The sequence below is a fragment of the Hibiscus syriacus genome, unplaced genomic scaffold (genome assembly GCF_006381635.1).
Source record: "Hibiscus syriacus cultivar Baekdansim isolate YM2019G1 unplaced genomic scaffold, ASM638163v2 tig00110393_pilon, whole genome shotgun sequence".
In the NCBI taxonomy this organism is placed as follows: domain Eukaryota; kingdom Viridiplantae; phylum Streptophyta; class Magnoliopsida; order Malvales; family Malvaceae; genus Hibiscus; species Hibiscus syriacus.
In genome coordinates this window covers 1,525,250-1,538,730 of record NW_024062721.1, presented here as the reverse complement: position 1 = coordinate 1,538,730, position 13,481 = coordinate 1,525,250, and the positions used below count along the sequence as shown (strand labels likewise).

General features: G+C 34.2%; 1 protein-coding gene across 1 annotated transcript; it reads right to left on the bottom strand.

Moving 5' to 3' along the window:
• Window positions 1-2,918: 2,918 nt before the first annotated feature.
• LOC120123435 (ACT domain-containing protein ACR12-like) lies at window positions 2,919-6,842 on the bottom strand. Its single transcript, XM_039142331.1, has 10 exons — window positions 6,632-6,842; window positions 6,504-6,558; window positions 5,818-5,940; window positions 5,237-5,331; window positions 4,770-4,854; window positions 4,542-4,601; window positions 3,811-3,866; window positions 3,564-3,669; window positions 3,401-3,469; window positions 2,919-3,220 (listed from the first exon to the last, which is right to left on the bottom strand). Exons 1-10 carry the CDS (start codon window positions 6,808-6,810, stop codon window positions 3,158-3,160), a joined length of 891 nt encoding a protein of 296 aa, XP_038998262.1. The 5' UTR covers window positions 6,811-6,842; the 3' UTR covers window positions 2,919-3,157.
• Between the last annotated feature and the right edge of the window lie 6,639 nt (window positions 6,843-13,481).

Sequence of the window (13,481 nt, the reverse complement as noted above, 5' to 3'; positions counted from 1 at the left end):
AAACTAAAAACAATAATAGAAAAAAATAGGAATTAAGGGGACCAAATTGAAACAGATCAAAACTTATGGCTTAAATCGAAATTAGGAAATGGGGTATGGTGACTAAAAAGTCAAGCTAAAAACTCACAGGGACCGCGGGTGAAGTTTACCCAAAAATGAAAATTATAGAAATACCCCCACCCTAAAACGACGTCGCATGGTGGATGTATAAATGGCCGAAATTTGGCCCAAAATTCTTCAAACCTCTCATTTATCCCAAATGTTCTCTCTCTACACAAAGGAGAGAACTAAGTTCTCTCTGGCTTCTCTCTAGCTAGCCTCCACCCAATCGAATCCCGAACGCCGTGAATCGCCACCGAAAATCGCTCCGGCCGCCACCTCCGACGATCGGGTAAACCCAAATTACACCACGAGCTTTTTTTCATCACCCCCAAACCACAAACGAAACCCAAACTATCAAAAAACACCTTTAACGCCGTAGATCTAACCCGAAAGATTAAATGTTTTTATTACCTTTGATGATGACTCCTCTGCTTCCCTGGAAACCGGAAATGCCTTGATTTTTGCTTATTTGTTTCTGATTTTTGCTGCGGGGCTTCGGCCTTTGGTTTATTGTTGTTTTAATGCTGTTTGGTTGTTTTGTGTGGGTGTTTGTCTCGATTCTTTGGTGTATTGTTCTCGTCGTTGGTACTGTGGTTCTCGTTGTTATCCCCCCTTCTCGCCGTGGTTCTGATGATATTTATAGGCCTTCATCGGCCGTTGGTTTGTTTCGAAATTCGGGGCTCTCGTGGCCGTTGAGGCCGGACCCCCCGAGATGGGTCAGTCCCGGGGATCTCGGCCGGCCGTTGACACTGATGACTGTTTGGCTCCCTGACTTTGCGGCGTGAGAAGGGTTGAATGAAACCCTAATCCTTTGCAACCTTGACCGTTGATCTCCATCTTGATCCAACGACTATGAACTGTGCGATGCTGGACTTAGATGAAACCCTATCTTACTACTGGGCTGGTTCAGGCCCAATGTTTGGACCAGAGTTGGACTGTGACTTATTGGACCCAAAACAGACCTGAAAACAAAATAAAAAATAAAATTAATTAAAGATAAAAAGATAACAATAATAATAATAATAATATATAATATAATATACATTTTCAAAAATATTTAAAATTATATATTATATGTTTTTTGAAAAATGTTTTCAAAATTATATAGTTTTCAAAAATGTTTTTAAAACTATATATTATAAGTTTTTGAAATGATTTAAAAACTATATAATATATATATGTTCTTCAAAATATTTTTTAAAAAACTATATATATTTTCAAAATGTTTAAAAACTATATAATATATATTTTTAAAAAAATGTTTTAAAAATTATATATTATATTTATTTTCAAAATACTTTAAAAACTATATAATATATATACTTTCAAAAAATATTTAAAAACTATATATTATATTTATTTTCAAAATATTTTTAAAAACTATATAATATATAAATGTTTTCAAAACTATATATTATATATAGGTTTTTAAAAATATTTTTAAACTAATATATATATATATATAATGAGACGAAAATGAGTGTATACAAATATATAATAATTAATTTATATCACATATTTTTTACTCAAAATATATTTTAATTTATAATAATAAATAATATTATAACATAAATAATAAATAACATATTCAATTGTTCAAACTTCAACCTAGCGACCAAATACAAACAAAAGGCCTGCTTTGGAACAATTCTAAACACACTTTATCCGTGGAGGACAAATTGGTGTGGAAAGGAGCTCCGTTAAAGGATTACCCATCTGGAACAATCTATAAAAACAAAACATTTAAGGGTTACTTTGCAGGACCCGATGATGATGGTTCCTATGCTGTTCTTGCCTACTAAGTAATGGACGAGGGTATACGGTGGGTTGTTGCCTGGGAAAACTTTAAAGATACAAACAACAAGGTATATATTGCATTACTCATCTTTTCACATCCACGTAGTTACACACAATAAATTAGGGTAAACTACACTCGTTGAATTTTTAGGATCATTTCATTTTGGTCACCAAATTTTAAAATTTACATTATAATTGCTAAAATTTTAATTTACTTTCATCAGTCATTATTGTTAAAAAAAATGCTTGTCGGTCAAATGCTTAAAGTTTTAATAAAATAAATATAATCAAAGTTGAATGATGAAATTTGTAGTTTATACTATATAAACATCAATTGCATCTACATGCAGCTCTATACTAATATCATAGATGCACCTGTTGATTGGGATAACGTCACAGACATGCTTGATACAGAAGGGAGCGTAGTTTATGACATTGACAAACATGAATACAAGCTGAAATCAAAATTGATGGCAAGAGCGATTCGCCAAAAAATGATAGCAACCATCGAGCCTGACGCTGTGTCTAATATGGCCGAATGAGGGGTAGAAGTAGGGCGATTTTCGCCTGCTCATCAGGCTGAGGCTGAGGCTGTGAAGCTCAATAATAATGTGCTTTCAAGTCATGGCCCTTTAAAATCACGTCCTTGCCATACTTTCATGCATACATGCGTGGATATTGTTACATACACTAAATGTGGATTCAAATAAACCGAGAGGCCCTCTTTTAGCTTATCTGATCTAGTTACGGTATACTGTTACAAAATATAATTAAATTTAGTGATGATTTTGAAAATAAAAAAATTTTTAGAGCTTAATATATTATGTGTTGGAAAATAGTACTATGATCAAATAAAATAATTTTACTGTGTTGTAGCATAAATCACTACATTAAAAATCCAATATACTCTCATATTCGCACACTCAAATGAGGGATGTAGAATCCAATTAGTATGCTTCTTTCTCGAAAAAGAAAGGAATATTATTGGAAAATTTTTCAAGAGATAAAACAGGAGAGTATCGGAGAAGAGAATGGACTGTTTTCATATATCCAAAGGACGAATTTTTGTAAACAACGTTTAGTTTCATATGGGATGCAGGTCGCCTAAGTGTGTGTGAAGTTTCGAGAAACATCCCAGAACTCATTGTGCAACATGAACCTATATATCTAGAGAGAGAAAGTTTTGATAGCCTGAGCTCCCATAGGAATGGGTACAAGAGAACCAACGAATTTGGTTTATAGGGTACATCTTCAAGTACTAATAGCTATCAATATCGGTTTCCGGCCTTCTAAGGTAATAACGCAGGCAATTCACCAGCACCTGCAAGATATGCAGTTAAAATTTAAGAGCAAAGGAATCACAAAAATCCAGCAGAAACATTATTTATTTTTCAAAACGAATGGCTCCATTCGAAAAGTAAAAGAACAGTTGATACTTGGGCAACTGAGAACAAGCAATTCGATATTGTTGAGAAAATAGATTGTCAGACTTAACAAATACCTGACACAAGGAACTATTTAAAGGTGCTCCTCTGTAGCTAACGTGAAACTTGTCTTTCGCCACTAATCCCTGTATAGTACACAGAACAAAAGGAGGTGAAAAAAGTTGCAGAACCAAATGTTTCAGTGTGCATACACAGACTCAAAAACAGCGAGATGGATACCTCCGTATCAATTTCTGCGGATTCTACATCAATGTTGACATCAGCAATGACTTTGATTATCTCTACCAGCAGTCCAGGTCGATCTGCTGTCTCTACGGAAAGCAAGCTGGTAACACAGGGAGCAAATATATAAGCTGATTATATCATAATGAATTAAAAATATCCCAATATGTGATCTAAACAGTAGAAAGCTGTGACTTATGAGCTGAAATCCATTTCCCATAAGAATATATTTTGGAGAGCAAACCTCCTCTTGGGTCCATCTTCCTTGATACGTATACGAGTAGCAATGTCCACATCAAGCTGCACCAACAAATTTCTAGAGGCTTAGGTTCAAAGTTCATAAGATCCCAAACCCACATAGTGCTTGCAACAACTCTTTATGAACTAATCAGAAAGCACTTTCATTTTTGAAGCCTGATCTAATCTTGATGACATCAAGATGTGATTTTGCTTAGACTGGGGGGGGGGGCAGGAAAAACCAAACTTAAAAAACTATTAAGATTAATTGTCCCCCATTCTATGTCAAAAGAACCAAATTTAACCGACAGGGATTGGGTTGGTTCAAGTGGTAAGCAGCGTGATATCGCTTAAGCAAGGTTTTGAGTTTGAGTCCTTGTGTATGCAAAAAAATCCCACCAAAGCCAGGTGTGCGACGCGGGTCGATCCGAATTAGTCAAGGCGAAGCCTTGGAACTAGAAGGGCAACAACAACAACAAAAAAGAACCAAATTTAATCCGTTCAAAGGATTCAGCTCTGGTGGTAATCAGTTTGGACTAAGAAATACTCTGAAAAGAACTAGAACACCATTTTGAATCCTAGTTAACTTGAATTGAATTACCAGTTTTGAAACGGCACAAAGTTTACAATCAGTTTGCAATCCATTCCAATGTCATAAAAGCAAGAGGCAACATTCAATCTAAGATAATCAAAGTATAAAAATCATGATTCCAATTTTGTACAAAATAATTATGTCACCTTCTTCTTTGGAGCCTTTACTCCAAAAGCCTCACCCATAGCAAGTAGCACACTAGATTCCTAGCAAGTCAAATTCAAACCAGGATATGTGAAAAAAATTAACAACTACATAATAATGTTTATACTTTGACAAGCCATAAGATTGACCATCCATGAGAGAAAGAGAGGGGGAGAGAGGGGGAGGGAGGGGAGGGAGAAAAAGTCAGAGTACGAATTCAGCATACATACTGGATGGTACTTCAAAAGATTGTTTATAATGGTGAGTCGAATTCTCTCTAACATATCAGGATCCTCAATTTTGCGCCCATTGTCTCTAGCATGAACAAACCAATTAATCTCTCTGAAGTAAAAAGAAAATTTTGAGAGAATTTATAAGGACAGTGATACATGCTGTGAGAATGATATTGATGTTTAGTTTTGAATATATCACATACTCACTCACTCTCTCACACAAACAAACAGTCACTCCTATCAAATTCCAATTATGTATTATCACCCACTGTGAAGGAAAAATATAAAATGCAATATTTAAAAGCCAAAATGAGTATGATAGATATTCAGCAATGAGTATGATAGATATGTTGTGACTGTTCAAGCTAATGAGTATGATAGATATTCAGCAACTTGTTATCAAAACATGCTCAAAGAGGGCAGCACAAGAAAATTGAGTCATAACAGTTGTAACAACTACTCACGATCGCGTGATGAAAAATTTTGTTTGTTTGACTAGTCCTTCAGTAACAACAGTTCCCTTTGCAACATCTAATCCCAAATCTTTCAATGCTCTCATCTGCCCAAGAAAAAAGATACTAAACAAATCAACAAGGAAAGAGGGAATTGCCAGATTTATCATTGCCTTTTTTTCTCCCTAAAATGAAATAACCAGAATCTATAACCTTAAAAAATAATGTAAATTGGAATCAAGACCGTTCGTTTGTGTAACACAAGGAAACACTGCTACCAGCATCCATATTACCTAATTATCTGAATCATCCAAATTTACTTAAACAGAAGTGAACTAACCACATGCACATAACAACCAATATTAACAATATTCCTGGATGCCAGCTTTATAAAAGAGTCGAAAAAAATGCAATCAGATAGTACTTTAAACAAACTGAGGTGAGGAGGTCTCTTACCTAAACATAGACAACTCAGTTACTAAATAAAACAAAGAATAGACAAAATAAGTCACATAATTGGCTTGGCGAGTAATCCCAGAAAAATAAGCTTATAACATTTTGAAAGGAGAAATCAATATAAGTTCCCACTTAACTGTATCAATGAGAGCACCCAGACGATCTCCAAAACTCAGCTGCACAACTGTTGCTTCTGGATCTGAGTCTTGATCAATCGAAACAATTGGCATTGGAATACAATCATCATCTTGGTCAGAATCCTGCATCATTATATATGCAGTGTGACGCAGAACAAAAATATGCTCAACAAGGGATTCATATATTTAGATTTTATGATAATTTTAGCATCTAGAAGAAAGGAATGTTAAAGATAGTGAAATAGTAATTTTGTCCATTCAGCTGTAAAAGCACAGTTCATGACATGGGTCATAACCTAGAAACACATATTTTTCGAGCTACAATATCTTTTTGAAGCGACTCAGCTAGGTGCATCTTTAAGAAGATAAAATATTCTCTTTGATTTAATTCATCACTCGTATTTGAGAACCACATTTCTTTCAGTTGTGGCTTAACCCCTTTACTGCAATTTCCTAATGAATCTACACAAATATGGATCTGTAACATTAAATAACCTTTCTTTTTTCCTTCTTTCGCAATTTTTTGGTTAAACTTAAAAAATATATATTAAAATCGGAACAGAAGAGCTACACCATTATGCATTCGAAAAGAAACACTGAGATTATTCATCTTAGTAAAACAAAATGATGCCTCCCAATCCATATGTCAGTTAAGTGAAAGATGAAACAAGAAGATGATTCTTTACCCATGAAAATGAATTAAACGAGTTGAAACCACTGCTAGCAACATTAACAATGTACCTGCGTGGACAATATTCCAAAAGGTAAATAAACCGAAAAAGAAAAAAGAATAGATAGATTGTCGTTATCTTACTTCCTTGCAGAGAAATCGGCCTCAGTGCCGCACTCAGAAAAGTTGAAGCGGAATTTGGAGGGATCAAGAGAAGTGAGAAGAGGTGCGAAGCCGGAACCGGGAGCTGTGGGACGACGGTGGACGAAGGGAGAAATAGAAGAAGAAAAAGAAGGAAAGGAAAGGGAATTAGACAACGCCATGGACTGGAGGTTGAAAAACTTTCAATGATCAAATTCAGGGGGCGATACCCATTTTATAGGCGAATTGCATTTTCCATTTTTTTAATATTTGGGATATGTCATGTACGGACGACTTAATATTAAAAATGTTAATATTTTTTTAATATTTAAGATGATTTACTGTCTAAAATATTATTTTTTTAATGAAAATATTAATATTAGTCGTTATTTAAAATATTTAATATTTTTAATAAAATGTTACTTAAAATATTATATTTTTACACAAAAAAATGTTAATATTAAATATTACCTAAAATAATCTTTTTTTTACATGAAATTATGTAACGGAATTAATATTTTTAATAAAAAAATAATATTTTAAATATGGATTTACCGAAAATATTTAAAAGATATTAACATTTTGTGTATGACATTTCCGTATATTAAAACTGTTTTATAACAGTAATACCATGTGAGAGTTTGGAATGGTTACGTGACGTGGGACCTACACAGTGGTTGTTTGATCCAGGTGAGTATATTGCTTTTCCTTTTTTTATTTTTTTAATAAAAACTGTTTTTTTTTTCTCTCTAACTTTCTTCTAAAAATTTTAATGATCAAAATAATTGCATCGTTGATGTTTATTTAATTATTTTGTTAATTTCTATCTATTTTGTATGTTGTGATTAAATTATAATAAAGTTAATTATTTATATGTTATTATTGCTACATATATTTTATATTAATTTGATGGTGATTGATGTTTATTCTTTTTCGTCGATATTAATATTTATTATTTTTTTTAATTTGTTTGGTTAAAATTTTAGTTATTTGTTTATATATTTTTATTTTTAATGAAAAAAATTTGCATTTCAATAGTTTAAGGAACATGATCATTTGCTGCGATTTAGTTTATTCGAATTTTACAGATTTTATTGTAATTTATTATATTTTTATTTATTTATAAAATTAATAATTAGAATAAACTACGCATTTATTACATAAATGATTAGTTTTAGTCTGTTTTAATACGTAAGCTTTTAATTATCCCTCGACTATTGGATAATGCTTTATTGAGTCCCTTGACTATGAAAAGTTACAAAATGGTCCTAGACTATAAGGAGTTACTTTGTTGCATCCCTCAACTATTAAAAGTTATAAAATGATCATTTGACTTTTCATTATGTACGAAAATCACATTTTTGTTAAAAAATTGAAGACAATCTGAGTTGTACGTTAACCTGATGACTTAGATTTGATAAAATCTGGTCTCATAATATCAAATGACTATCATATCTCAGTCAATATGCTAACGTTCAACTCAGGTAACCGTTAATTTTTAACAGAAAATAACAAGTTAGGAACATAATGAATAGTCGAATGATCATTCTGTAACTTTTAATAGTCGATGGACTTAACAAAGTAACTCCCTATAGTCAGAGAATTATTTTTTAACTTTTAATAGTCAATGAACTAAATAAAATAATATCTTATAACTAGGAATTTGTGTACTTTACCCATAATTTGTTAAGGCAAAATGATAATTTTTACTCATGTAGTAGACTCAATTTATCACTTTTTGCCCTATCATGTTTTCTCATCAATTTAATCATCGAAATTGCTCAATTGCATCATTTTATGTCACACCCTAACTTAAAACCCTAAATTATAAAGCCTAACCCCTAAATCACAACCTCTAAACCTCTAAACCATAAATTCTAAATCATAGACCATAATTTAGGGGTTTAAGTCAGGAGTAGGATATAAAATAACGCAACCGAGCAACTTTGAGAGTTAAATTGATGCGAAAACACGATATGAGCGAAACTGATAAATTTGGTCGACTACAAGAGCAAAAGTGACCCTTAAGCCATTTTTAAGCATGGTTTAATACTGTAATATTCTTAAAATCTAAAATAAATCATTCTTTCTTGATTCACAAAGGAAAAAATACTCTAAAAATGACTCCTCAATCCTATCCTTTATCTTTTGTCTATATAAATCATTTTTAAATGTTATGACACCTGGATAAAAAATAAATTAAAAAATGATCAAACGATCGAAATGTGCCAAAAGAAGAAGAGAAAAACGTATCATAAAGACAAATAAAAAACGTGTCATAAATATAGAGTCGTTAAAAATTTAAAAAAAAAGATGTGATATAAAAAATAACGAGAAAATAAAAAAATATATGTATTGTCCCCTAAAATGTTAAAAATTTTTCCTTCACTCTATCCCTGTGTTGGAATTATTTCGAAAAAGTGTTAAAATTTAATATCATAAATAATATTTTTTTTAAAAATAATTTAACTCTTTTAGAAACCGGCCAAATTAAATTTAAAAAGGGTCAATTTAATAAAAATCTAAAAGATGAAGGTTAAATTTATTATTATATATCTATATAATTTATAGATGAATTCTACATAGATGTGTTAAAAATACCGATTTAAAATATCTGACCTATTGATTTATCGATCTGGTAGAAAATTTTGAATATTTTTCTTGAAAAAATATTTCCACGGGTCGAGTGTCCGGTTCGCTGAAAATTAAGGGTGCGCGAATCAAACTCGAGCCACAACATTTAGTTTATTAAAATACCCAAAGGCCCTATTCTTAATTTATTTTTATTTTTATTTTAAATTACCAATTTTTTACCACAAAATGAAATCTCGAGTTTTAAAATCCATAATTTCAAATCAGATTATCACTCAAAATAAAATACAATAAATTAAAATCAGATTATAAAAGAAAGGTCTTTAATGTACTTGAGGTTGGGCTTTGTTTCATGGTGATGATGACAAAGAAAGGTCTCTAATGTACTTGAGGTTGGACTTTATTCGTTTATTTAAATGTCTTTATAGGATTAATAGAGTATTTGATAATTTTGTAAAGCTATAACGTTAGTTTGAATGGAATAATGGTATGTTGTGATAGACAAACTCTTGCATATGTGCTTTATTTGTTGGGATCTGAATGCATGTTAAATGTATTTTGATGTTAAGATTTGTCCTTAGAGGTTGCTTGATAGTTAAGAATGTGTTCAAGAGTTTCTTGTGATTTAAGAAGACTAATCGTGAATTTGTCCTAGGAGGATTGCTACCATGAGGAGTGCAGACCATGTCAAAAATCCAACAGCATGCAGTCGACTCACGGATGTGTGCCGTCAACGGAGAATCGCTACCCGTGTTCTACTTATATCCAATCGCCGGTAATGCTTCTCTGTTGTCCGATTCCACAATTATTACCTGAGCTCCAAGTTTGAAAGCCATATTCAGACCTTCGTAGATGCCCCACAACTCGGCATCAAAGATCGAGCAAATACCAAATGACTTCGAGAAACCTGTTAACCAAGTACCTGTTGCGTCGCAAATAACTCTCCCACATGTACTCAATCCCAAATCTGTACACTTAGAGCTGTCCGTGTTAAGCTTCCACCACCCTAGTTGGGGTGGAGACCAAACTGCAGCTGGGTTCTTGTTCCTCGCCCTTGAAGAATTGAGGAGACAATCCCGGATGAGGCCTTGAAACATGCGCATGCTCTTTTGGATTACAATTTCTTGTTCAAAAAAATCTGGTTCGAAAATCACCTTGTTTCGTCGAAGCCAAAGGTTCTAAAGAATCAGACTGAAATTGCAGGTAATCCAACTAAGCATATCCAGCTTGAAAATTCAGCGATGCGGTCGGGTTTTAGGAAGCTTCTCCAAACTGTCCTAGCTGGAATGCAATCTCAAAAAATATGCAGGGAGGATTCCACAGAGGCACCACAACTCGGACACCCTGTATCGACTGAGAGATGTCGTCTGGCCCGTTCCTCATTCAATAGGAGGCTACCCCTATAGGTAATCCAAAGAAGATTTTTAACTCAAGGGGAACCATTATATTCAGAAATTAAATTCCAAATAGCCTCTTCATCACTCAACACCATATTCAATCTTCGGTTGTAGACACTCCTCGTCGAAAAACACGACTATTTTCCCATCTCTAACCAGGGAAGTCCGAACCTCCATTAAGATGAGGAGGTTTCGTTGCTACCAGGTTTAAATGAGCTGAGGTAGGGAGATAGGTCATAATATCACTTCACCGGCATTCACCATTTTAATCAACAAAGGCAACCACCTTGGCGTCCTGTGGAGCTTGGCTTCCTTGTGCAAGACAAAGTTCACGCAATGGACCAAAGTCACCAAGCCACGGGTCATTCCAAAAATCCACCGTGGAACCATTCCCCAAATTCCAAACAATTCCATTCCAAACTTCCTCCCATATAAGACTAAGACCTGCCATAATCGAGAATAAACATTCTTCGTAATTGAAGCAGGAACAATTTCATGCATCTTATATTTACTCCGAAATACCCGGGCCCAAAGTTGATCTCGGTTAGACACCAATCGAAATCCAACTTTCATCAAGAGAGCTTCACTTTGGACTTGCAGGTTCTGAATTCCAAGACAACCCTGATGTATGCGCTAGCAAAGAATTTACCAACGTACCAAGTGAATGGCACGGTTATCCTCGGTACTTCCCCGAATAAAATTACGGATGAGGCACTCAATATCGTTACAAATACCTTTAGGCAGACAACAAATTTGCATCGCATAGAATGAAAGAGTCGCCAAGACGGATTTGGCCAACACGATGCATCCTGCCGTGGAAAGATGTTTAGCTTTCCAACCTGTCAGTCGATCTCGAACCTTTTAGACAAGGTAATGATATGTAGAGTGAGTAACACGGCGATGCAAGAGTGGTACCACAAGGTACTTCCCTAAATCATCAACCGGAGTGAATTGGAACCCATGGCTAACATCACTTCTTAAAGCTTCATCAACATTGTTTGAGAAACAAATATTAGTTTTTGATAAGCTGAACTTATGGCCTGATACTTCACAAAAATCTCCAATTACTCGTTTTGATAATATCAAGCTGGGAAAGCGAAGCCTTCGCAAAAAGAACGAGGTCCTTCTCTGAAAATACGAATGGGCTTCCAAAGATTATCCTCTACTGATCGTTTGATTGCTTGTGCAAGGCGTTCCATACAAAGAACAAATAGGTAGGGCGAAATGGGTCACCTTGCCGGTTCCACGAGAAAGGCTTTGTTTCATGGCGATGATGACAAAGAAAGGCTATGTCAAGATATTTCCCAGTGAATTGGGCCTTCACAATGGCACCAATGTCGAAAACACAATCAATGGATATGAAAAACTGCTATAAAAATTCAGGTTAATCCAAAATTTTGAATATCAACTTTTTTAATTTTTTATCTTCAATTTATTTTGTGTGAGATGCATCACAATGTTTATCTACACATCAAACAATATATATCAATAAATCGACTGAACATTTTATTAGAAAATTTAGAAAGCTAATAAAAACAAATACAGAGTCCCCAAAAACAGAGTGTTTGTAGAAGGGAAAGAAAAGAAAAAAATCCTCTACTACTTTATCCCTTTATTTTTTATGATTAATTGTATTTTACTCCTCATTTTATATAATTAATTATATGTTATCCTCTCATACTGATTGAAGACACCAGATTTTGTCTTTTTGATATTATATAATATACTTATATTATATAATATATTTTATTTTATTACATATATCGTATTTACATATATATATATTTGTTTTGCAGTCTGTCGGGCCCAAATTCAAGATCATATATGGCCCGACAAATACAAGAGGATCCAACAGAAGGCCCGGTTGGTGATCATCAGCTTCCATGTTGAACCCTAGCGCCGCATCCTTTGTTTCCAGCCATGCAAAGACCCCATGCCTCACGAGTCTTCACTGGTCACGCCTCTCCCCCGTAATTCCTGACAACAAACCACCTTCGTGGATATGTGAGACTCCAACCCCGGAACGTACAACGCAAGGATCTCGGCATCAACACCAACAACCAACAAATAGAGTTAGAATGGGACTCTGTAACCACATCTAAAAATAGGATTTTTTTTACTCCTATAAATATCAGTAATCAAACCCACTTGAGGGGGATTTTTTAGACTGAATTCACATACGAGATCACTGTGTAACATTCACCCACACACGATAGCCAATAAAGTCCAAGCCCTTGTAAAGATTTTCGAAAAAGATAATAAAAAAGAGGTAGCTTTTTTTTTCTTTTACCTTGTCTGTTCGGTTTCTCACTTTGCATGTTGTATCTCCTGTGTTGTTTGGTACGAATCGAACCCATAAGTTGCTTTTTGGCCGAGGACGAAAGGAGGCCCTTTTTTTGTTGTGTGCGTTTTTTTCTTCTTCTTTTTTAGATATACACTTGACAGGGTTAATTTTTGAAAAATGGTCTCGATCTTTGAAAAGGGAATTCGAAAAGCTTTAAAAAAAAAAGGGTAAACTTTTTGGGTTTCGTCGCCGTTCAAAGGCGGCGGCGAGGCGGCTTGGGTCACAGAATCTGGAAGTTCGCGGCGGCGTACATGTGTTCTTCAAGAACACAAGAACATTACAGAGGAAAATGGAGAGAAAAGGAGGGGAGGAGATGAGCTTCAGTTTGGGTTTGAGAACAAATGAATTCTTAAAACAGATTTTTAAGTTAAATACGCGACCCGTGGAGCCAGCTGACCCGACCCGTTTCATATCAGATCCACGTGTTTTCACGCAAAATAGGGGCAATCTCAGTTTTAGTCCTTTTATCTTAAATCCTTTTATTTTTCCCCCCTAAACCGATTTTAAACACCGATTTGCT